The following is a 24438-nucleotide window of genomic DNA, read 5'->3' on the forward strand; positions in this document are numbered from 1 at the left end:
CTGATAGACTTCCGCTGTGACTGCTCTCCCTCTGTGCATTCTTCATATCCGGTAAACAAAAGATAATACAAAAGAAAATAGTATTTGCATGTCAGATTCTTGGGGCTTTGCGAAGCTGAATTTAGGATGCATTCATTTTTATTTAAGGTTTTCCCATCTTTCATCTGCTTGTTTTCTACATTATATCCATGTCTGCATACAGTGCCCTTATAATGATAACGCATCAGTTTATTTTCCAACTGATATAAGGGATGTTGCTGCATCTGTCAACCAATAATAATATATGCAACAGGGAAATGGATACCTGGAGTATACAATAAATAAGTAAAATTGACCTCCCAAATAAGCTTGAATAGTAAATTTCATGAAAATGTTTGCAGCTAGCAGTTTAATTGCACAGGTGTAGCTCAATTTATATGTAAAATAACTGGGCATGATTTTCTTTTAAAGATACTTCAATTGCCCAAGCATAAAAATATACCATAGACATACATTTAAAAGCATTACTGAGTATTTATGGAAACGGGGATTGTACCGGAACCTGTGCAAAAAATATGTTACATTCAAACATTCCAGGGTGCTGGGAGTTTCCCATGCCAATGCCACGATTCCCAACAAAATGACCTGGTCTTCATCTGCCTCCTCCATGCGCTAGCACCTCTCTCGTCTTCAGAATTCTCTGCCCAAGAGCTTGCTAACAATTTTAAAAATAGATAATCGGGGATAATATTCTCACTTACAATATCACTTACATTGTACCTTAACCCCATCAGTCACCCCAGATTATGTTTATACGGTCACTCCTAACACGTTTCCAGATCTCCTCCCACATTACTACCTATCCAACTGAACCCTATTCCCTTGGACCCCCTACCTTCCCTTTTTACTCACCCTTCTGTCACCCTATTTATTCAACGTCTCTTTCCACTGACGTGTTCCTGCCCCTTCAAGAAACCTTCTCTACATTCTACATCCCCACCTAACTACTGTCCTGTCTCCATTCTCCCCATCTAGCTTCCAACCTACTGAAATGTATAACCTACAAATACCTAACCCTTTCCTTCAACTCTCTGCTTAACCTTTTTCCAATGTGGTTTCTGTCAAGAACACTCTACCGAGACAGCTATCACCAAAGCTACTACAACAGACGATCCCTTCTCCTTACTTACTCTCTTGGACCTCACTGCAGACTTTGACACTGCTGACCACCTTCCTTTCCTCCCAGCCCTTCATTTTTATGGCATCGGGGACATGTCTGCTTCCTGGCTCAAACCCTACCTCTCTGACCATAACATGTATCCTTTGGCACTCATTGGTCTCCGTTATCGATTTCCGTTGGTGGGTCTCTGGGCTCTGTCCAGGGAAATATGCTCTAAAATATCCATTTCCCCCTCTCTTGGAAAACCAATCTCTTCCCTTCCAGTACCACTATCATGATACGGTAATCTCTCCTGACCCCTCACACTGTTGACTCTTTCAATATTTCTCTGGTATTGCGTCTTGGATCCACTACCTGAAGCTCCAAAACTGAGCTTTCGGTTATACTCATTTTCCTAAATATCATTGCAAGCACCATTCCACAATCTACTCAAAATGCCTTGGCATTGACTCTACGCTCTTCTTTACCTTCACCTTCTTCAAATCCCGCTTCCTTTAACTAGTAAAGCCAGTTCTAATTCATGCAGCTATTATACAACACTATAAAGATAATGGATTAAGGAAAAGGGCAACACTGGAGCTTGGTTAAGAGACAGGAAAGCCAACTAAGAACCCGTGACACGGATTTGGACTTTTGATTAAGATCCAATTGCCTGTGCTATATTGGGTATTGCTATACCAATATTTACTGTACTTAATTTATATTATGTGCGTTCATTCACACCCCTGATAGCACATCTAGAGCTCTACTCATTCATTGACATAAACCTTTATCTTATTTCCACCTTTTACCACCTTTTTCTCTTCCTGATATAAGACAAAGCTTATTTTTAAGAGATACATAGCTTTGCATCCCTCTGCAAAACAGCTGGGAATAGGTATAAATATGTTATTACTAGCAAATATAATATAAATGGTGTCTTGAAAACCGGATATTTAATTTACTTTAACTTATGCTCTGTTTAGGGAGGTCCTCTCTGCCCCGATAGCTTGGCATGTGCTAAGAATTATAAAAGCCACTCAATGGTCATGTATGGTTTTTTCTAATTGTACTGTATGTAACTAATAAAATATTGCCTATTTAACAACAAAAAAAAGAACCAATGTTAATCAAAAGGGGATTGTTTGTGTCAGAAGAATTTTAAGCATAAGAGGCATTTTTTACAGCCAGGTAGAACAACAAAAAAAAATAAAAGAAATAGAAAAAAATAGTATTTAAACAGTAATCCTACATTCCAGTCCTGGCATTTGAGTAAATACGAACCTGGTCTGTGTGATTTGGTGCTTTTGCTGATACCATTTCAGGATTTAAAAGCCGTTACAATGTAAACTAAGTGTAAAAGGCGTTTTTTTTTATTGAAGAGGATATTCATTTTTAAGCATAAAATTTTCAGAAATGTAAAGAACAGTTCCTGAAATCAAAGCCCAAATAATCTGAATGTTTAGCGTGCATTTCCATTTCAGTATTAAACTTCGAATCATCATAGGAAATATATTCATGATGAAAATATCAAAGTCCGGTATTTTCGGATATTACAACACATTTTCCCACACCAGCTCGGTGAAGACATGAAAAAAAATACATTAAAATGCATTGCTTGGCAACTCCAAATTCTGTTAATAAGAGAGATGGAGATGTTTACAAAAAGATTTTGAACGGAAAGACAGAAAAAATACAATTAGTTTATGCAGAAAATATATTCCGTGTCCATGAAACAAATACCCTGGCGTATAATATTTAGAAGTTACATATAATATGAATGCATTTGGAAATGTAAACATGCAGATTATTTTTTATATGTTTAAGTCCTTCAAACCTCCCTATGACTTTTCCCTCCTTTTTTGCTTAAAAGGAAAGTCCCAATATTGTTCTCCATAAGAATTAATTACGCTAATATAGACAGCAATATGGGTCAGCGTTGATAAGAATCTGGTTTTATCTAATTTTGTTCCAATGAGCTTCCTTAATCTGACTTGGTGGCGGCCATTGTTGTAGGTCATGTGATGTTTTGGGGGCCTTTTCCACACTGAGCTGGTTCTTTATGGTAATGCTAATGAAGTCTGTTTTTCCATACTGAAGACTGAGCCATTCCATTTACTAGGTGGAGAGGAGGCGATTTAGTAAGCTCAGCTTGCCCAATTATACCACAAATTCTTCCTGGAAACCAAATTCCGTTGTGTACAAAAAATAGATTTCGTGTTAAGATTCTTTTTTTCACAGCCGCAACTTTCAGTGCCATCATAACCAGATTATCGGCGTTACTCGCTCCACCTGTCAGTGGTCGTAATGTTATGGCTGATCAGTGTATATTGGTGCACTAGAAACTAATTGATTCTAGAAGTGGTCTTTTTTTATATTTTATTAATCAGTATTGCTTATTTCCCACATAAAATGGTGGGCCGTGTAATAATGTGTTAATCTTGCCAAAAACATGCGTCGTAAACACAGGTGAATATTCTTTAGTAATATGTTATCAGGGCCTACTTCCTCTGTTTTGTATTACAGATGAAGGTCATAATTACATAGCTGCAGTGTGCAATCAAAAGCAAATTAAATGGGTTTAAGGGAGAGTTTATAATCATTTAAGCTTAATACATATCTAGTATGTTTTATTTTTTCATAGAAATGCACTGATTGCTTTATTATGCATTCCTCTTTTAATCAGGATAAGAGATTGTGGTTTCCCTCTGCATCGTGTGGGTAGGGCAAAAAATCTGTATTTAAATTAAACAGAGTTGGGTTTAGAGTTCTTCTCTTTTTTAAAGTATGCAAACAATACTGGCCGTTCACGGCAAAGTGTATTTTTTTATGAAATGTTACTATTCAGACCAATATCTCTGTTCTATCTTCTGGCCGCCCCAAAACAGTGTACTTGTAGTCATCTTTTTACTTGGTTAGTAGCCACAGATTCAATCAGATTCCTACTTGTTAAGAGTACAAACCAGGATGATCCCTACCTCAAGTGACTGAGGTCTATTGAATGGGTCTGTGGTTCCAGTAGATGTCTGCTAGAAGTTTGTGTCCTGGCTTGTGGTGTTACCAGAGCTGATCTTGGGTATATAAATAGGCCATAAGTATGGCTCTCTGCTCTATTAAAGTTTAAAATCTTTAAATAAGCTTCTGTTCCTTTCTGGTCTTCCCGGTGCAGTTTGTACAGACCTCCGGGGCAATCCCTGTTCCGCCACTTCTGTTTCCGTCAGAAAGGAACAGCTTATGAAACAATTTGTAACTGTTTACAATTATCTCATCATATTGTGATGTATATACTTTCCATTTGTTCTATTGTTTCTCTTGAACAGTACCGAATTGGTAGAATTTCTTGCATTAGTATGAATCATGCTATTATATCCTTTCTTTCAGAAGTCAAAGATGATGGCTCTTGTCTTATTCCTGTCAATGATTATCTGCTGCGGAGGAGCGCAACGTTCTGAACCAATGTTCACAGCTGTAACGGAATCCATCCTCCCACCAGACTATGAAAATAACCCAACGCAACTCAACTATGGCGTGGCTGTCACAGACGTGGACAATGACGGAAAGTTTGAAATTATTGTGGCTGGGTAAGTGATACTTATAATCCTTCATAAATCTGTTGTGGGGAGGGTTGTGGGGCTTTGCGTATAGGTTAATAGGCAAAAATAATCTGGGATTACAGGAGACAGCAGGTGAGATGTATAATAGGCAGACTGCCACCACAGTGGTCGTTAATGAAAGATTCAATGTAAAGACACTCCTCAAAAAAATCTTTCTTGACAAATTTTAGAGGTGTTTATGCCATGTGGTTTACAAAACATACAATATCTGTAAATTAATTTCTGCCTAGTTGTAAAACTGAATATTTACTGCTTGGAATGCATATTCAAATTCCTGCAAGTACCGTGATATTAAAAGTGTCTTTTATTGGGTCTTTTCCAATTTGGAACCTTTTCCAAGATATTTATAACTGCTTTGACAGTACTCGCAAGTAATATGCTTTAGAGAATTTCACATTGAACACAATATAAGGCTATTTCTTCTAGAGTACAGTGCTGGTAGCTAAGGAGGGATCTCTTGATTTCTCCACCTATGCTTAACTAGCATTGTGTGAATTGCTTTAAAGCTCGTTGCTTTTAATAAGAATGTTAAATGTATTGGGGAACGTTATGCTTTATGAAATAAAAGTTTATCATTCCTGAGTGGAAAATGCTTTACTCTTAGATGGCATGAGTAGATCCATTAAAAACTCCCTTGGCAGGGCTATTCAACCTGAATCTTCAAGAACAATGAAATGAGTACTAAACCAACTTTTCATGTACAAGTAAAGCAAATAATAATTGTTTTCCCTTTTCTCTCAAAGTTCTACAGAGGTTTAGGTACAAATGCTATGAAATGGCTGTCACTAGACAATACTAGCCGACTCGAGTGCTACTGAGTTAGTGTGGGCAGATGATTTGTATCTGCTTGTATTGCTAACAAGGGGTCTGGTCCCATTGTGGTCTTATTTGGCTGCTACTGTTATACTAGTTTAGATCCCTTTTTCTTTCTGGGAATCTTATTAGGGGTATTGTTTTTATACTCATTTATGGTACTTTCAGGTAATTTTTTATAATTTATTCTTAAAAGTTAAGTTTTACTGAGACACAGATACTACTTTGTTTATGTATTGTTTTGGGTTAATCCCTAGTATGTTCCTTTAGGCAATTAGAACTTTTCTAGAGGTATCTGAGGTAGACTAGTGGTGTTAGGGGGAGTGAGTGGAGTATTTGCTGTTCTCATCATACATTTTATGTGTTACACTGACCAAAACTGTGAGGATAAAAACTGGAAAACGCTCTTCAGGTGTGAAAAAGCATCGTACATAAAAATTGTCTGCCAATTGTTCCCCATACATGGCTGGTACTGTATTTGCACAAAAACAATCAACACATTATTTATATACCAGGATGCACTTCAAAACCAAAAGCTTGATTAACTATCTAGAAATGACTTGGACATCTGTTGCACAGTATGGACAATGAGCATTAACGTAATCATATGAAATGATTTAACACGTTATTAAAAGGCATACTTCTAAAAGTAAAAGTATCTACTGTCAAACACTTTCTCTAGAAATGTTTCTTTGCAAATTATTTTTGGGAAATCTTTAGCCCTGTATAGGTATTTGTATATTTATCCTCGCCTCCTTCAACATACCTCACAAATGTCCTCTTTTCTATGAGCTCAGAATATTTGCCGGTTTTAATTGTATAACGGGGTACATACCTAAAAGGCACAATAATGGTCATAGAAACAAAAAGAAAAGTGCTTATAAATTACATCTTAAAAATATAATGCATCATTCTTGCCAAACCTGTGGATCATAACCTGCCTTGAATAGGTTACACGATCATGTAAGTCTTGGCAAAGCCATACTCGTAACCACAAAAAATGTCCTTTGGTCATTTGAATCCAACTACAGATTGGCATGTGCTTCTTAATATGTATGGGGCATAACAGAGGAGGCAAGATGAGTGAGCCTAACCAACCCTGAGCGATGGCACAAAATTAGATGACCAGCCAACATTTATTGTAGAAAATCCGCCCCATTGATGCGTGTAGAACAGGGGCGTCCAACCTGCGGCTCTCCAGCTGCTGCAGGACTACATCTCCCATAATGCTCTTTCAGATAAGGGGCTGGCTGAGGAGTATGGGAGATGTATTCCTGCAGCAGCTGGAGGGCCGCAGGTTGGACACCCCTGGTGTAGAATATGAAAAGCTACCTTTCTGTGTATTTTATCAATGCCAACTAATTCACCTGGCAATGAGCCTCGTCCTAACTTGCTAGTAAGATGGATTTTGGTAAATCTATACCACAGCACTTTGCTTTATATAGGATACATCTAGCCAAATACATTGGGGTGGGGTATTACATTTTCATTTTAGAATAGAACATTTAATTTCGTGTTTGTGTAAATCAGAAAATACTTTACAGACAAACTAGTTAAAAACTTAAAATGATATTTGGTGCCTATGGCAAAATAAAAATAGGTCCATCTTTATAGTAGGCCCCAAGAAATAGTCTTCTGCATTGGTGGTCTGTTTAGTGTTTATAGCAGTTGCATCCCCAAAAAAAGAAAATACAGCATCCCTAAAACATTAGTGATACTTAGACATTTGTTTGGAGAATATTTATCAGCATAATTTGTGTTTTTCCCTTATAAATCGTAAGTTGCGAAGACCAACCTATGGAATATCTCAGAACTTTTAGTCCACTTGCACCTTTAGTGGCTTCTTGGCTAGAATTTTAGATTTCCATTGGAATAACTGATGGACAATAATTAGTACTTTTATACACAAGATTAATTGCCCGGTGTTTTTTGTTTGATCGCAATTTGTAATCGTAATGGTTTCTTGGGAAGCGACCAGTATAAATAGCCTTTAACAGGCTTCACCCAATGGAAATAATGTGCTGTTGCGATCCCAAGTACGAAAGAGACGAGTTCAAAGAAACAATTTGATATCCGCTATCATTTGTCAAAATCATTGCCACCTGTGAAAAAAAAGCAAGTTCTTTCGTGAGCTGCGGGCGTAGGTGCGATAGTTTAATCTACAGAGGCATCAAAAACGCTGAAGCCTGAAAATGAATTACAAATAAGGCTTTATGCCTCAGGTGAACCACACATGCATTTACAATGAGTCGGAAAACACCTTTCACAAAGTCTGTATTCCCTGAAAACAGACGCAGCAAAGCTTCTCTTTGACTCAATATGTCAATGTCGTTGACCGCCGAGTTGGGTGGTTGGGGTGTTGACCAAGCGGAAGTCCAGGAATATCTTCCACTGAAGGGCTAGTTATTTTGAGACTTTTGTAGTCATTTTTTTTCTGTAGAGATTAAGACGTTTGGGTAGGGTCGTTACAAACATACAGAATCATTAGCCACATCAATTAAAAGTAGATATATCAAGTTGTGTTCATTCCAGAGCAAAGCTGGCATTAGTCATGATCAATATAAAAATGTGCATAAGCCAGAAATCCATCTCGCTGTCTTACAGGAAATTTTTATTTTCATTAAGATGTAGCATTCGGTCGTTCTAATTAATTTTGTGGTTATTTCGAGTGGCAACGCTCCTTTGTTCGGAACATGTTCAGAAGTATTACTCTTCATTAATAAAGCTCAGGAAATAGTGCAGGTTTCAGCAGTACCCGCAGGAGCGAAGATCATGTAACGCTGACAGCTTCCATTCTCCAATTATTAACGACAATTTGAAGATTATAGAGGCAGCGCATCCATGTCCAAAGACAAGTCTGCTCTGACACGCCGTTAAGTTTCAAAGAAAAAATATTCAAGGCCGGAGTTTATTTTGCTGCGTTTTCATTGAGCTGGTAGGACTTGAGTAGGATAGTGAGATACATTGTGATCAAAGACAAACTTTGACCGTCTCAATATTCTTTTTAGACACTTCCATAGTTTCATGTTCTTTTAACCCCTTAATGACAAAGCCCATACATGTACGGGCTCAAAATGCATTGTTTTCAATGGGTTTAGGGACCGCCCCATTGTCTTTAAGGGGTTAAAAAAAAGGAGCAACACATTATTACCGTTATTATGATTTTTATTGTATAAAGAACAAACCATCTCCTGTTGTGAAGTATTTGGTTTTGGGGGCAACAAAAGCTCGATATTTCAGACTGTTCTATACAAATTATTTGCATATGAATTTAGAACCTGGTGAAAGTTAACGAGTAGATGCTTGAAAGATGTAATCCTAGTTAACTCCATAGGGTTTATTCTCTATTTGCAGATGAGTTGGCGTTAGTGTGTGTGTGTGTTTGGTACTATATATATATATAATTTGTTTTTTTACGTTATCCATTGCCTTTGATATCTTTAGTCGATTATTTAGTGGGTTTCCCAACTGCAGACAGCCCGAGGTCATCGTTTCTGGTCTGTGTGTGCATTAAAGTAATAGAGCGTTCTAACTTTTAGAACATCTATCACGTTTCTCACCCCGTGACCCAAATCAGAAGCTGAAAGGTGAGAGTATATGTACTTTTTCCAAACAAGTGGAGAACAAAAGATATTTCTGTAGCCAGCAGACCATATGTTTTCCTTCTCGGAGAGGTCATGCGGATGTGGGGAACGCGACGTTCGAAATGATATTCTGCAGTCATTACCTTAAGAAAGGCAGCTGTGTAAACCACGGAGCACTTGCTTGTCTTTAAATGAGTGTCTTGTCATCACTAAATGGCATTTCCAAACCATTTGCCGCATAAAGGGATGCGGGACAAAGCTGACAGGGATCAATGCTTTCAAAGAAATCATTTTAATTGGCAGTGGATTCTACCGTGGACCCTCATTGATGCGGTGACTCTGAAGAAGCCAGGAGATAAGGGAATTTAGGAGAGAAGTCATTGGACTAAATACACCGCATTTTGTGAAAAGCTTACTGATGTGGGGAGAAAGTGAGATCATCGCTAAATATCATCATCCGCTCTTCCGTCTGACATACATTTCCTTACATTTTCATGATGGTGCAGAAGCTTTTCCAGACTTTTGTTTCTGGCAATGTGAAGAACGTCCATTAAGCAGTCTGACTACAAGTCCCATCAGCCAATTCCAAATTGGTTTGTGGAATAAGAGATGGGGATACCAGCACCCTACTTTGTTCTTTCACCTCCGCATGGCCGTCCAAAAGACCATTTACTGAGAGTTGGAGTCATTTTGTGCCGTGATTCATTTTGTTCTGCCTGACTTTAGCAGTTTGACGATAATTAGAAAATGAGAGAAGAAAGCGAGAGGGAGAATGTGATAGAAATATGTTAACAATCATTGATTCAACAAAGCGCGAGATGGAAGTATACTTCAAATTAGGAGAAATATTAGCACAAGAGGTCAATAATAAGGACATTTCACTTTGCTAAAAGGGTAGTAGAAAAGTTAAACAGCCTCCCAGCACATGTGGTACTGGTTAACACTAAGGAAATTTAAACATCCATGTGATTGGCACAAGGCTATCATAAATACAAGACAACAAGACCAAGGTCTGGACTAGGATTGAGGTTTTTATAGTAAGAATGACGGCATAGATGGGCTGAAAGGTTCTCGTTTTCTATGAAATTCCGTCTTTTTATAAGCAGCGTAGAGCAGGCATGTCTTGTTCTAATAACCTCTGTTTATGGAACTTAAATTATAGTCCTGCCATGCCAAGCAGAAAATGCATTAAAACAATTTTTGTATCATGACTTTGTAGATAAACATTTTTATTGTCACTCATGCAGTCCTTTGTAAAATAGGCATAAATAATAAAGGCTACATTTTACTATCCAGGGTTATCTTTGTCGAGGCAAAATGTCAATATTTAAATGTCTATTGTATAAAAGCAGGACAAAAAGCCTCGCAAACTCATCTGTTTAGGAATAATTATTCAGCCCCCCGCGGCACATTTGTAAAGCTTGGTAGGGAAATACTCAAATATATCTTTTTTTTTCATTATCTCAGGAAAAGTAGCTTTTTAAAGATGTAATACTAGAAATTATCGGAGGCGTGAGAGAGACAAACTAGTCACCTATAATAAGCTTGAATATAAGTGTAAAGACTATAATTTATTCTGATTTTATTTTAAAAAAAAAATTGTCGACGTATATAGTAAAGAAATATTGGCAGATTAATTGTACTTTTTTATCTTTTTTGTACTTGCATGTGCAAGATCCATGCGGAGCTCTGCGCCCTGATTTCTGTAGAATAGAGGCTGTGGTGCTCATTTGATATCCTTACTTGGGAACTGTCTTGAGTTTTTCCCAGAGACGATACTTCTCTGGGTCACAGCCCGAAATGTCAGGTTGTGGGAGTGGCCTTTAGACACGCCCCATGTCCATTCCCCCTTCCATACAAATTTAAAGCGTTTGAGGCTAGTCCTGCCTGCTAGTCATTGGCCCCTCCCATCAATACCATCAGCCTGTCTGTCAACTTCATCATCCCCTCCCATTAACTATCAGCCCCGCCCATTGGTGTTATCAGTCTACCTTAAGACGGGGGGGGGCTCAGGCCATTAATTTGCAGTTGCAACAGCAATAAAATGCTAAAAATACTCAAAAAGTTGAAGTGGTTGCTTGATGCCTCCATTTATGTAACTAGGATCTGGGTTATTATCAGAACACTGTCTGTATTAACCCCTTCATGTAAGCTTGTACACTTCTCATTGAAATGGGTTCTTCAATACAATAAATAAAATATCAGATGTTGTTTGTAAAGCACTAGTATGCATTTGCTCATTATTCATGTCATACAAAATGTTTTTTCAATAGGGTCTCGGGTAGCGTTGCAACCTTTAAGTAAAAAAATAGGGACACAGATTTATTAAAAATATTTATATACATTTTAAAACCTGTGGGTGATGAGAATTGTCCCTGTCACAGTATTGTGGTATTTGGGACTGGCCTGCAAATTTCAGGACAGGTGTCACCCGTAGTCTGCGATCGCTTTAATATGTTCTGGAATTCCTGAAACTTGTAGTTTAATGATCAGTTTAACGAGATTCGGGGATCGTTAGATGATTCTGTGAATAATGGAATGGAGAGCACTTGTCGGACACATTGGGAATCTTTGCTCATAGCTGTAGGAGTTTGAAAGTCTTTCAGTCTGTGCTTGCCAGCATCTGACTTGTAAGCAAAGCTTGTTGAGGTATTGCCAGCCGCGTTAAACACCTCCGATGTCTGCGAGGACAGACTTTAATCGACGGGCTGCATTTCTGCCTACTAAGTAGCTGCTAATGCCCATCACTTTGCTATCTCTATGGGCAGTCACGCTACTGCATACGCTTAACATTTCACAACCAACACTATATGAATTCAGAATGCACAGGCGGCTTTCCAAACAAATTCTGAAGGTATAATTCTGCATGCGGGGGGTTACTTGATGGACTGATAGCGATGGGCTTGGAGAACGAATGCAGAAAACGGTCTATCATGAAAAGTGATGATTAACATCGATATATCACTTTTCCCAAATCCTACATTTTTTATTGAGATAAAAAGGAGTGCACAAGGCCACACGGGGCTAAAAAGGTCCAGAACCCACATGAAACAGATGAAAACAAAGCAAAAAGCTCAGGATTTTCATACAAAAACCCTGGATTCTTTTACTGACACTGAATATCTTCTTCGTCTGCATCTCTGCGGACATGAACTCTCTGCAAACTTCTTCCAAAATGGCGGAGCTTCTGGAGAATGCTTCAAGGCAGGAGGTTATGTCTGCAGAGATGCGAACAAAGAAAGTATAGAGAAAAGAGAAGATAGACGAGAGGAGAAAGGAGAACAAGAATATACGCGAAACACAGAAGTTCAGAAACTCGGGGAGCATGAGAACAAAAATGAGTGTGAGTGAGTGCGAGAGTAAATGTGTGCGGTAGACAACTAATTTGTTTCCAAATCTAAAATGCTTCCTAATTTTCGCCCAAATCGGGCAGGCAGGAAATGGAATTAGTTGTCTGAAAACGAATCGGCAAAAAACAAACCTAAAAATTCAACCAAATCACTTTTTGCCCGTCTAATGGATTTTAAAATATCCAGTACGGTAGAATTTAGTAACGCCGATCAATGCTAATAAGTGTAATTAAAAATGAACTAAAATTGTGTTTTTATTGTCATGTTTAAATCTGACCGCTGGTAACCATACCTGAGTCTAATGTGCTAATCCGTAGAATTCCTGCTTCTCTTACTGCAGCGTACCTCCAAACGGCCAGTAATATTTATATACCCTTAAACAAAAGTGTACTTTGGGCATTTAAAATGTTGGGAGGTAAACATTAAATATTAAATGAAAGTGACTGCTATCAACATATCTTGTTATCTTTAGATTCCCTAAACGTTCTTCCTAAAGCGATTGTAGCACATTTACACGAGAAGTAATACGGATATAAAGACACCGCTCTTGAATGCATGTTTTCCTTTGATTTGAATCATCGAAAATGTTCCTTGGATAGATTTTGTGTGTTTAGTGTTTTTTAGCGGAATTCCTGTTGTACTTTGTTGTATAAACTAGACTAAGATTTTGTGGATCCATAGCCAGGGTTCCGCATGACCTTCTTCTTCTGGTCTTCTTCTTAGGTTAGGACATGTTTTGGTAACCTTAGCCAGGCCCAGACTGAACATCTGGCACAGCCGGTGGGCTCCTGGCCGACAGCCCCCATACTCGCTTGAGAGGCAGGTCGGGAGCTGCAGTGTGTAGCTCCGGGTGGGTATGCTCGGCCTGTCATATCCAGCCGTTGGCCGCGCATGTCACAGGGCAGCCGCCGGCCTCAAAGTGCCAGGGCGACCTCATTATCCTCAGTCCGGCCATGACCTTGGCTGTTGATGCTAGTCGTGGACATGTTTGAATAAATGGATCTTTTGGCTCACAGACAACTCGTACATTTTAGGCTCTTAACATAGGGCATTTTTTTATGGTTAACCCCCTGAACGCTATATAATGTAACGGGGCTTTTGTCTGGTTTTTTTTTTATACAAACAAACCCAAATCTAAATGAGCTAAATTGTCCCACATGAGGATTAGTGTGGAATACAATAAACGCTTTAGATCAAAATAAATGTATTTTATTTTTTTCTTAAGCAAAATACCTTTTTATATTTTCAGCTTCTACAGACGATCCGCTTCCCCGTTGTGCTTTGTACTCTGACTAGTGCCTTGCTAATGAGTTAAACGATACCCAAAAGACACAGAAGTTTCTGTATTTTTTTAATTGTACTGCTTTGTTTTAGGAGTTATGTGTTCATTATATCAGTTTGATTTATCATTTTCACAGTTTACAGCTGGGTATCGGCAGAATGACTCTGATCTCAAATTAGCTAAATAAACTTTAGATTGGGTTTCCGTAGAATAAATGCATTTTCAGAATGCAGCCCGAGCCACAAAATTTACATGTTTAATATTTTTAAATCATTTGAAAGTATTCCTATCAATATGCAGATGTGCAGTAAAGATCAAATTTTACTATTACTATTTTTTACTATTTTACTATTATGATGATTAGTAAACGTGGTTTACTATAACCAAAATGATGCAATAACCATAACACACTTTATGTGATTATGTGTGTAGAATATGTGCATTCAACATAGTGTGTATGTGTGTATATGTGTATGTATATACACACACACAAGGTATATATACACACTATATATACCTTGTGTGTGTGTATATATATATATATATATATATATATATATATATATATATATATACACACACACATACATATGTACATATATACACTGTATGGTTTTTATGGACATTTCTAACTGTAACATAATTGCAAAAGTTTTCTAATGACACAACGTGCCATTGGAACAGAGGAGTGATGGGAGTGATAAAGGGCCTCTGTACACCTATGGAGATATTTGATCAGCTGTTTCCAGCAACAATAGTCATTTACAGCATTAACACTGTCTGCGCTGGATTCCTGATCCAGTTCATATTTTAACAGACAACATTTGGTTTTCTTTCAAGACCCCAAATTTTTGAATGGTAGTAATATATATATATATATATATATATATATATATATATATATATATATATATATATATATATATATATATATATACACACACACACACAATTACACCCAGTATATATGCATTCTAACCATTTAGAGACTTATATATGATGTCTAATTGCCATAGTATAAGATGTACATTTGAATATAGCAAAAACAAAATGCCAGGACCCATTTCTATTTTTTTTTTTGGGGGGGGGGTGAATTTATATAACAAATAAAAAAACTCAAAACATCTGGAATTAAAGTGTAAAAACATCTTTTCGACGACCACACCCAAACCTCCCCATTCTCCTTCCCCTTATAGGAAAGGGGGGTGGCTTTCAGATTTTTTCCAGCTTGAAGCACCCAGTCAGTGGCAGGAAAGTGCTCCCATTGTAATTAATAGGAGCCTGTATTTCCCTGTATTCCCACAGGAGTCTGAAGGGTTCAGAAACACCCCCCCCCCCGAATTGGCCAAGCTAGTGCTGGAGCTAACTGGCAGTATATCGCCTTCAGAGAGATAAGCAAAAAATAAGGGTTGGGGTAAGGGGCAAATGCATATGGGAGATTCTGCAGAATTTAAAGGGACCGCTCCGCTATCATATGCATTAAAGTGCCAGCTGGAGTCTCCCTTTAAGATATTAGCCTGCCATGTTAACCAGCAAGATGCTGAGAACACAGTAATACGGGGGTGCTTATGTGCCTCATCCTTCCCAGGGTGATAATAAAAACATGAGTAATATCTTATTATTAGCATTGTATATTTTAAAAATAGAGCTTGCATGTGGACCAAGAAAGAGTGGACACTAATGAGGAGCGCAGTCTGTATTTTCTGATTTAAATGTCCATTGGTTGCATGTCGTGTGGTTAGATTAGATAGATAGAATAAAGGTACGATTCCCTTCAGTCAAGGTGAGGCCAAAGATCCAAGTTTACTCTACCGATGATCATTTGAAATCTTTTAAGTCTAAAAACGGGGTCTAAATTATTAACTAAGACTCAAATGACATCAGGCATCTGTAGTGAATAATGTTGATCCAGAATGTTGCCAACTGGTTGCTTAGCCAGAATTTCTCAGATACAATAACTTCTCACCTGCTAACTTGTCTTGTACATTGCGTAGGTGAAAATTTGTTCTCAACAATATCATTTTTTTTGTTACAATGGGAAAACTTTAATATGTTGCATAGAGAATATATTTGTTGTATAGAGATCGGATTAAAAAAAAATGAGTCGAACAAGTAAAGTAAAGCCATTGACTTATGGCAGAACCTGTTGGGAGTGAAAACCTGTAGAACGGTAATGTGCAGTTACCTTTTGCCTCCAGGCTGTTAAAGTAACTAAACTGGAAGATAATGCAGAATTCTAAAGTGTTGGTTTTATAGAATGCTGTTGTTCCTGTGCCTACGGGATCTTTGAATCATCTGCCAATGTTCTACAGGCATCAGATTCAAAGGTGTTTCAAGTGAATGAATGTAGAGGATTTCTGCAGAGCAAAGCCCCCAGGGGCCAGCTGCTGGTGGCATCTGACTCAGATCAGATTAAAACTTCTGTCAGAAGCTTCATACATGTAAAGCTGAAAACCATAGATTTCCTATATAATTGAGCTACAAGAGATAACATCAATGTTTATAGAAAAGTGATAAACAGAGGACAACTACTGCCTGCTTTCATTGCTGTCTACAGATCATGTACTTAAACTATCAGTTCAATGAAATCATTTCAAACACAGTATGTAGAGGCAATAAACTGTCTGGAGAAGAACTCTAGTCTAAAGAAATCCACTTTTAATAAAGTGGATCTGAAACCTAAGACTCTTGCCTTCAGCCAGATCAGGACACCATGTCTTGAAGACTGCATCCACGTACCCAAGTCTTTCTAAAACCTCACTAAATGTTTAGCTTAAAATGCATATATCTTGTGCTTGTCCTGGAGATAGTTTTTTTTTAAAATAAACACTCCAGCAATCATATGCACTTTAATGATGTGTTTAAATTTTCATTTGGTCCCCCTTTACAAATGTTTTGAGGGACTCTGCAAAATACCCCAAATGTATTTGCATCCCCCCCCCACCCTGCAGCTCCTAGGGTTGCAGGAGATCTCTTCGGTCTAAACTACTACCCCCTGCCCCTATGTCATGTATTCACCATCAGTCAGCTCTGGTGAAAGTTCCGGAAGGGGCCAGGGAGGGTTGAATATTACAGTTGGTGGAGCTGTATGGGACGCTGGACTGTCTCCTTAATCTTAGGGACTGTTTGTCCTCAGAAGAAGCTGAGTTGTGCAGCACATTTCTAGAACTCCCCATCTCCAAGAAAGAATACATTAGTGAAAAATAACTCATTGGAGAAGACTTGTCTTTCCCTGTTGTATGGATCTAGGAAAGTGCAGCTTACCAAGCTTGTTAACCTGATGGTTAACTTGTCCCAAGAAACTAATTTGGAATATACATAAGCAGAAGAAAACTGGGATGCCAAATCATTTTTTCCCCAACACACACATTGTTTTTAGTTCAGCGGTGGTTTTTTTTTTTTTAGCTTGTGCTGTTCTCCAAGGCGAGACCTTCACTGCAACCTGTATATTTTCTATTGGGCTGCTTTCAGCATAAACGATGAATAAAGCAATAAAAAAACAAAACATTTTAATTCTCGGTGGCTTTCAATCTCCAAAACATGTGATCATGTTCATTTTTTCACTTGATTTTGGCATTAAAATAATTTCCTGGGCATAGTTCCATCTCGCATCTCATAGTATTTACAGGTAACATTGGATGTGTCCTCTACGCTCTGATATATTCTTAAAATTATGGCATAAGCAAAAATTGTTATGGATCACTGCCATCGTTAGCTGTGAATATATTGTGTGCTTTGCTTACAGCCTTCATTTTTTTACTTTAACATGATAAATGTAAATTTCCTACCCCAACCTTTTAATTCTAAATATGCCCTGATGTATATTGAGGCTATTAATTTGTGTATACACCTAGCTTTAAAAGTTATCATCCATAATATTGTCTAGAATTCCTATATTATATATATATATATATATATATATATATATATATATATATATAATTAATTATATATAATTTTTTTGCACATAGTAAGACAAATGAAAAATATTTAGAAGTAAAGTCGATATTGCATAATTTTGCTATAAGAACTATTCAAATGTAAGAACTATTCAAATGATCTTAATGTGATACCAGTAGTTATAACTAGAACGCTTAATTGACATTTATAAAGACAAAGCTTTTGGTTATATTTTCAATTACTCATTTTCAAGAATGTTTTGCTGTGTCTGAAGCAAAACAGATCAAAATAATTGATGTTTTTTTCATTTTACGTTCGCATTCCTACAATACAATATGGGATATGATTGCGTTTCCGATTGTATTGCAAGACAGGTCTGAGTAGGAACTTCTTTAGGATAGGAGAATATATGTTTCGTTACAGAAAATGCCCTTAATAAAGTGTGAAAGATATTAACAAAAGTAGTACATGTCACGGAAAGAACGGGAATGGAAACCTCAGGTTGTGTGCTTTTTCAAACGTTTCCAGAAAATGGTTTGCTAGAATAGCATGTTTTTATATCACAATCTGGTCTCAATAGCCACCCATCTAGATTAGATTACACAGGAGAATCCGTTATCCCGATTGACAAAACTGCAGGCAATGAAACAAAGAACATCTCCCTCTGTGTTTTACTAAACTGGAATGGAAACGATTGCTACAAATCTTTTGGATTTTTGGTAAGAGGATACAACTTAATACATACGTCGGTTATAGCGTTCTCATTTGTAGTTACATGAATAAAACATATCTGTCATATTGCTTACAGATACAGATATTCTTAGTACAGAAGAAGAGATTTATTCAAGAAATAAGAGCATGTTATTATTTACCCAAAGATATAATAGCTGGATGGTCATTAATGTAAGATCTAAGACTATTATAATTAACGTGTGACATACATTTTATGTGAAATATACTTTCCATGTATTCTGAGCCTTTGAAACACCTAATTTCTGTTATTGAATCATTAAATAACTCTGTAATCTCTGTGAATGAATTCATATCTAATATACCCTGATGAGGATGTCTACTTGGCTATTGTACTTGTTGTTCCCCTTTATTACGTTGTAAACTGCCAACAAATATCCTGATACCTATAATAAAACCAGGAATAAGATGATCGTCCCTTGGTTTATCTATAAAGTTGGCCTATTTTTAGGTGACTAGACTCATTCCGCCGCATCATTCAAGTACCTTCAAAACAGTCATTTTGGGTGAAATATCCACAGGTTCTGGGCTAGAGAATGATTCTCAATGAATAAATAATGTAATTTCACACACAAAGGATGTTAACACCTCTTATGAAGATTTCCCTTTTGGATAATATACCAAAGTAAAAAATGTGAATGTAAATGAAGTGTAAATGAATGCTAACGTACATACTTTATATGTTACTGTATATTCTACTTGCTAGGATAGCAGCCATGATTACGGAATGGTGGAGGTGTTAATATGATTACTTTGTAGTTTTGTAGTCTAGCTATCTTTTGAACAGCGCTGATGCAAATGGAACCTTGTATTGCAACAAGTCGATCAGTGTCATCTAAGGAAAATGTTAGGCTTTATTGTTATATTACTATTGTAGTCTTGGTCGTTTTAATTTTGAATTTATTCCCAATATTTATGTCTTAGGTGTTTACAAATGGCATTCGCTGGGTATGCACTGAATTCTTGCTTTGTTTTGCTTAATTTTGAATCTATTCAAACTCCATCTAAACATGTGACCCAGGTCCCTAGATCATATGTTATTTTTTTACATTTTTTTTTTTTGGACAAATAAGATCTGTTGATATAGACCTTGTTCACTGCTCCCTTGTGTAGCATGCCCGCTACTGATGCTGCGTGCTGAGATATGATGTCATCATATTCCAACGCTCTGCACTGAAGCTGCGCACACTGTGATGGAGAAATCGAAAGATAAATACATAGAGGGGGGGAAGATAGAAGGAAGGGAGAGATAAAAAAAGGAAAGATGGGGAGAAAGGTGAGAGATAATGACGGCAGCAGAGCATGGGTTCCTTCTGAGAGGCCACCAAATGCCTTGAACCGAGGGAACCCACGTGCTGCAGCAACTGCCCTTTTCTTTAAGATGTGAGAAAGGGTTAAACATAATGCAGATTATTCTACAAATTGCTGCATTTTCCCACAACAAAACCCTATATATCTATATATATTCCCCAAATAAACTGCACCTGACGGCTATGTGATGTGTATGCGTGTATGTAAGCGAGTGTGAGTATACGCTTCTGCATGTGTTCTTTCAGGAAAGTGAAAACACTACACCAGGGGTAGGCACCAGCATGCAGTGTTGGCACTCTGAGGTCTGCAAATTGGTTTTATGTAGAAAATTGGGCACTCAGGCCCAGAAACATTCGTTGTCACTGCTGTAAACCAATTACCGTTTAAGTAGCCCTCCTTTGAACATTCTCCAGAATATCAATATCCTTCTGGAAATGGGGTCTCCAACGGGACGCGCGGGAGATAACCGACTTTAATGCTGCCATAGATCCTGATTGTCTGCGGGGCTTATTTTCTTAGTTTAGTTTTTTAGCACATGTAGTATTTTCTGTGCGGTGTAACGGCAGTGCCTATTACTGTTCTTGGGTTTTCTGTATTACTGCAGCAAAAATTAGGAATAAGGCACGATTTTAGATTAAACAATTTTCGAGGCAAGATTAGGAATTTAATGGTATTGGCAATAACATGATTAATTCTGCATTTATTAAAAGTTTTAAATTCTTGGAACAGCACCAGTGGAACTAAATGCTTATGTGTTTTTTTTTTCTCACCTGAACACGGCTTGTTTTGAGTTCTATTATTTTCTCTTATTTAGATATAATGGACCAAATCTAGTGTTGAAATACATCAAAGAAAAGGGCCGGCTAGTGAACATAGCAGTGGATGAGCGGACCTCCCCATATTATAACCTACGAGATCGCCAAGGAAATGCCATTGGGGTTACTGCCTGTGATATTGATGGCGATGGAAGGGAAGAAATATACTTTCTGAACACCAACAATGCCTTCTCAGGTAAAAATAACTCCTTAATATACAAATCTGAGGACAGTGAACCAACATATTTTTTTTGAGCTTATGATTGTCACATTAAAGGTGCAGGTAAGGTTAGGCAATCTCCTAATTGACCAGTAGCACATGTTTAGCACATGGAGAGCTATATCAGAGTGTGTGCATGTAAGTGTGAGGTGTAAGCATGAGTGTGTGGTTTAGAATTTGGTGTTGGGTCCTCGTGTTGCTGGCGCCAGAGAAGGCGAATGCTTTTAGAGAAGGTTTGTGTGTTAGTTATGCGTGTTAGTTATGGGAAGCACCGAATAACTACTGAACCCATGCCCGATAACCCTAAGATCACCCCATGGATAAGGCTTTTTCTACAATATATAATATCATTTAGATTTATTCAATTTATGTAATTGTTTTGTGTTGAGATATACATATATATATATATATATATATATATATATATATATATATATATATATATATATATATATATATAAAGAAAAAAAATACTGCATGAATCTTCCTACCTTCTCAGTATCCACAAACAGCTTTTCTGTGAGAGAAAATGAGGGTGAGTGACAGCAAACTTTGTTTCCGAAGACCAAAATAAAATGCTAAGGTTTTTGCACCCAAAATGCATTGCTTTATTTTTGCATATTGTTCATGTCTGTTCAGCTTAGACGTGCGATTTGCCTACCGCAAGATTTCTTTGATTTTCAATAGAAGAAACATTTCAAATTGTGTTTGTATACAGAACCTGCTTGGTGGGCTGTGCTGGAGACCCTTCGGCCAGCATTTTATTCCTGTGTTCTGCCAGGAAATGAATGCGTTTATAAGATTATGATAATTATAGAAAACAGAGAAAGTATGCACTATTGTGAAATATACCACTTAATGCAAATGATAGATAACGTTTACAAAAGGGTTAATCAGACATCCCAAAGCACCTCCTTGTTATGGATGATACATTTGTGCAGCTAATGCTTGTTTGATTCCAGGTCTGCTTTCCTGACCTTACTGTTCTCTTGGCTATTCTGTCTCAGATTTTTGAGAGCTTTGCTTGTTCCCGATGAAACTTAAATCTCACAATCTCACCCTGAGCATACTGTAGTCCGCTGTAACCTTCTAAAGTGAAGTGTTTTTTAACCGTGATCCCAATGTAATGATAATCTCTGTCTTGAACCCAGATAAGACCCAGATGAGCTTCTGTTGTTTTGCTAAAGGGGAGCTGATAAGGAGCTCGGCAGCGGCCAAATCATTTTTTTTCAGTGTGATTCGTCTGCAAGAAACAAATAGGTTCACAACTTCAAAGATCTCCGCAATAATCTGGAAATTAGGTTAAATTAAAGAAAACCGATATATGTCTCTCTTCATCATGAAAGACAACAATCAGGGTTTGTGCTGTAGCGCTTTGAAGACTAGTAGGATTCTATATAGAAAAAACCCAGGTTCTCTGTAAATGTAGCATACAGTTAACCGGTATTCTATTCTGTGCTCCCCGGAAACATTCAGATGATTCCAAGAAATTACATTTTAAGTTAAATGTGTTCTGAAAACATGTAGGAACATAAACGATAAGCATGTACAGTCGCAGGCTATTATAGGAAGAGATCTGTTGAGTTCCATGTAGTTATACGTCTTGGAATTAAGATGTTTCTTGGGTTTCAGGTGGTTGCTTGTGGAAATAGCCATAGCTATGTTATTGTAGCCGTGCATGCAAACACTCATGGCGCACCCATGGGAAGTCGGTGGATACAGCGCAAAGACAAAATCATCAAAATGCTTGCCCTTCTGAGCAATTCCTATCTGCAGCTTCACTGCTTACCCATCAAATATATTATAACAAATTAAGGATACAGTGTAGCAGTCTCTCTCAGCTCCCATAGAACCAAATCTTGTCCAGGGTCGATTCTTACTCTGCCCTACATTGTTCCATTACAGGTGGCTGCAATGAACCTTAATCAAACCTAGAACCAGACCTGGAGAAGCATTAGTGGTGGGAGGAGGAACCGGCCCATCTTACCCTTCCAGATACTTCACCACAGGGACCCAGAATATATTATATACATTGTTACATTTACAAGCTTTCCCTGGGGATGTATTTTCCCACTATCCAGGGTGGAAACTGTTGGGTTTTGATCACCTCTTCCAACAGACCTGGAGGCCACCTGAGAACCTCTCTTTAGTGTTATATGTCATGTATCCAACACTGTCACCCTTACCAGATTTACATGTAATTTTGCAGGTGTATGGAGGAATAATTTAAAAGTAACTTTTAGAAGACTGTCAGACAGGGTCCATGTAGCTCTTTGTGACCTTCTCTGTGTGAAGGAACCTTTTAAGTCTTGAGCTAATTTTTCAGTTGAGTGACTCAATTGATTCATTGACATCCTCATGCAGTTACGAATCAGAATCACATCTGCTTTCTCAGCATTTTTTTTTCTTTGTGGATGGAGCTCAGGTGCAGTTTTCACATGCAAGCAAATGTTACTTTTGTAAATGTTTTTTAAAAACAAAACTCTCTAAATTAGATGTTTATTTCCCATTGGAAACATTTCTTTTTAAAAATCAGACCTAATCTATTGAATACATTTATGTTGCATCAATGGAAAAATAGTTAATACGGGCCAGTTCTATGTATTAAGTGATGTGTCTGTCTTGCATCTTCTTGTTCTTTCTTCTGTCTTCTGTCCTTGTCCGCTGCTCCAAAAAGTCTTCATCTGCTTCTCAGTTTGAAAACAGGGACATGACCCCCGATTCACTTCTGCAAAATGGCGGAGCTTCAAGGCACATCCTATCCGCTGATTAGAGGATCGCAGTAGAGGGTGCTTCCAAACACATCCTTCCCCCAACTGGAGGATCCGGATGGGCACGTTGTCTCCTCCTTTTGCCTGAACTAACAGTCAGTAAACATCAGCTTAATGGTGGAGCCTTTAGTCTCCGCAGTCTGACGATTCTCAAATTGTGAGAGAGGATGTGCCTGGGAGCGCTGGCATTTTGTGGAAGTTTACCAAGAGGTTATGTCCCTATCTCACTGACCATGGAAAAGCAGATAAAAAATGAAGACTTTTTTTTGGAGCAGCAGAAGAAGAATGGAGAGAGAGAAGACCAAGACGATGCAAGGTCAGGTGCGGAGCTGCGCAGTATAGAGATGGGGAAACTGTCAGCAGAGAAGATACAGAAACATACCGAGAGAGCATGAGAGAAACTTTCTTTAAAAAAGCACCAAACTTTTAGGGTGCGGCCTATATACGGGGGCGGCCTATATCCGAGCCAATACGGTACATTACTTTCTTGAGCCAGAAAGGACTTTGTTACATGCTCTCATCAAGTGAGGTTTAGCAGACAATATAAAAGACAAAGAATATGTCTGTTGTACAACAAATATATTATGTTGACATTTATCTGCAGAACGCTGTACTATATTGTGGTTTAGCCCTACACAGGGATAGCATTAAATATATTGGTTGGGGAATATTTGCTCATACGATTTTCAAGCAAATGGAGGATCGTGTGAAATTAGGCGATCGTAAAGGATGTTTGTTCAGTGGTTTTCCGAAGGTTGAGCGAATCATGCCTTGAAAATAAAATTCCATTCTGACACGATGTGACCGGATCACGGTGTTGTATCCAGATTACCAATTTTGATTCTGCTGTGTAAGGAACAGGGCAAAGTATTCTTTCGAAGCAATCAGGA

The 24438-nt window shown here is 37.8% G+C and overlaps 1 protein-coding gene across 2 annotated transcripts in view; it reads left to right on the forward strand.

Moving 5' to 3' along the window:
• Positions 1 to 24438, forward strand: part of CRTAC1 (cartilage acidic protein 1) — a 118273-nt gene that overhangs the window by 17467 nt on the left and 76368 nt on the right. For both annotated transcript variants that reach the window (XM_053451332.1, XM_053451333.1), the window contains exons 2-3: positions 4520 to 4719; positions 20557 to 20753. In XM_053451332.1, the coding sequence (XP_053307307.1) occupies positions 4520 to 4719; positions 20557 to 20753 (397 nt within the window). The remainder of the gene's footprint in view (positions 1 to 4519; positions 4720 to 20556; positions 20754 to 24438) is intronic.

The sequence above is a fragment of the Spea bombifrons genome, chromosome 11, assembly GCF_027358695.1.
Source record: "Spea bombifrons isolate aSpeBom1 chromosome 11, aSpeBom1.2.pri, whole genome shotgun sequence".
Classification (NCBI taxonomy): Eukaryota; Metazoa; Chordata; class Amphibia; order Anura; family Pelobatidae; genus Spea; species Spea bombifrons.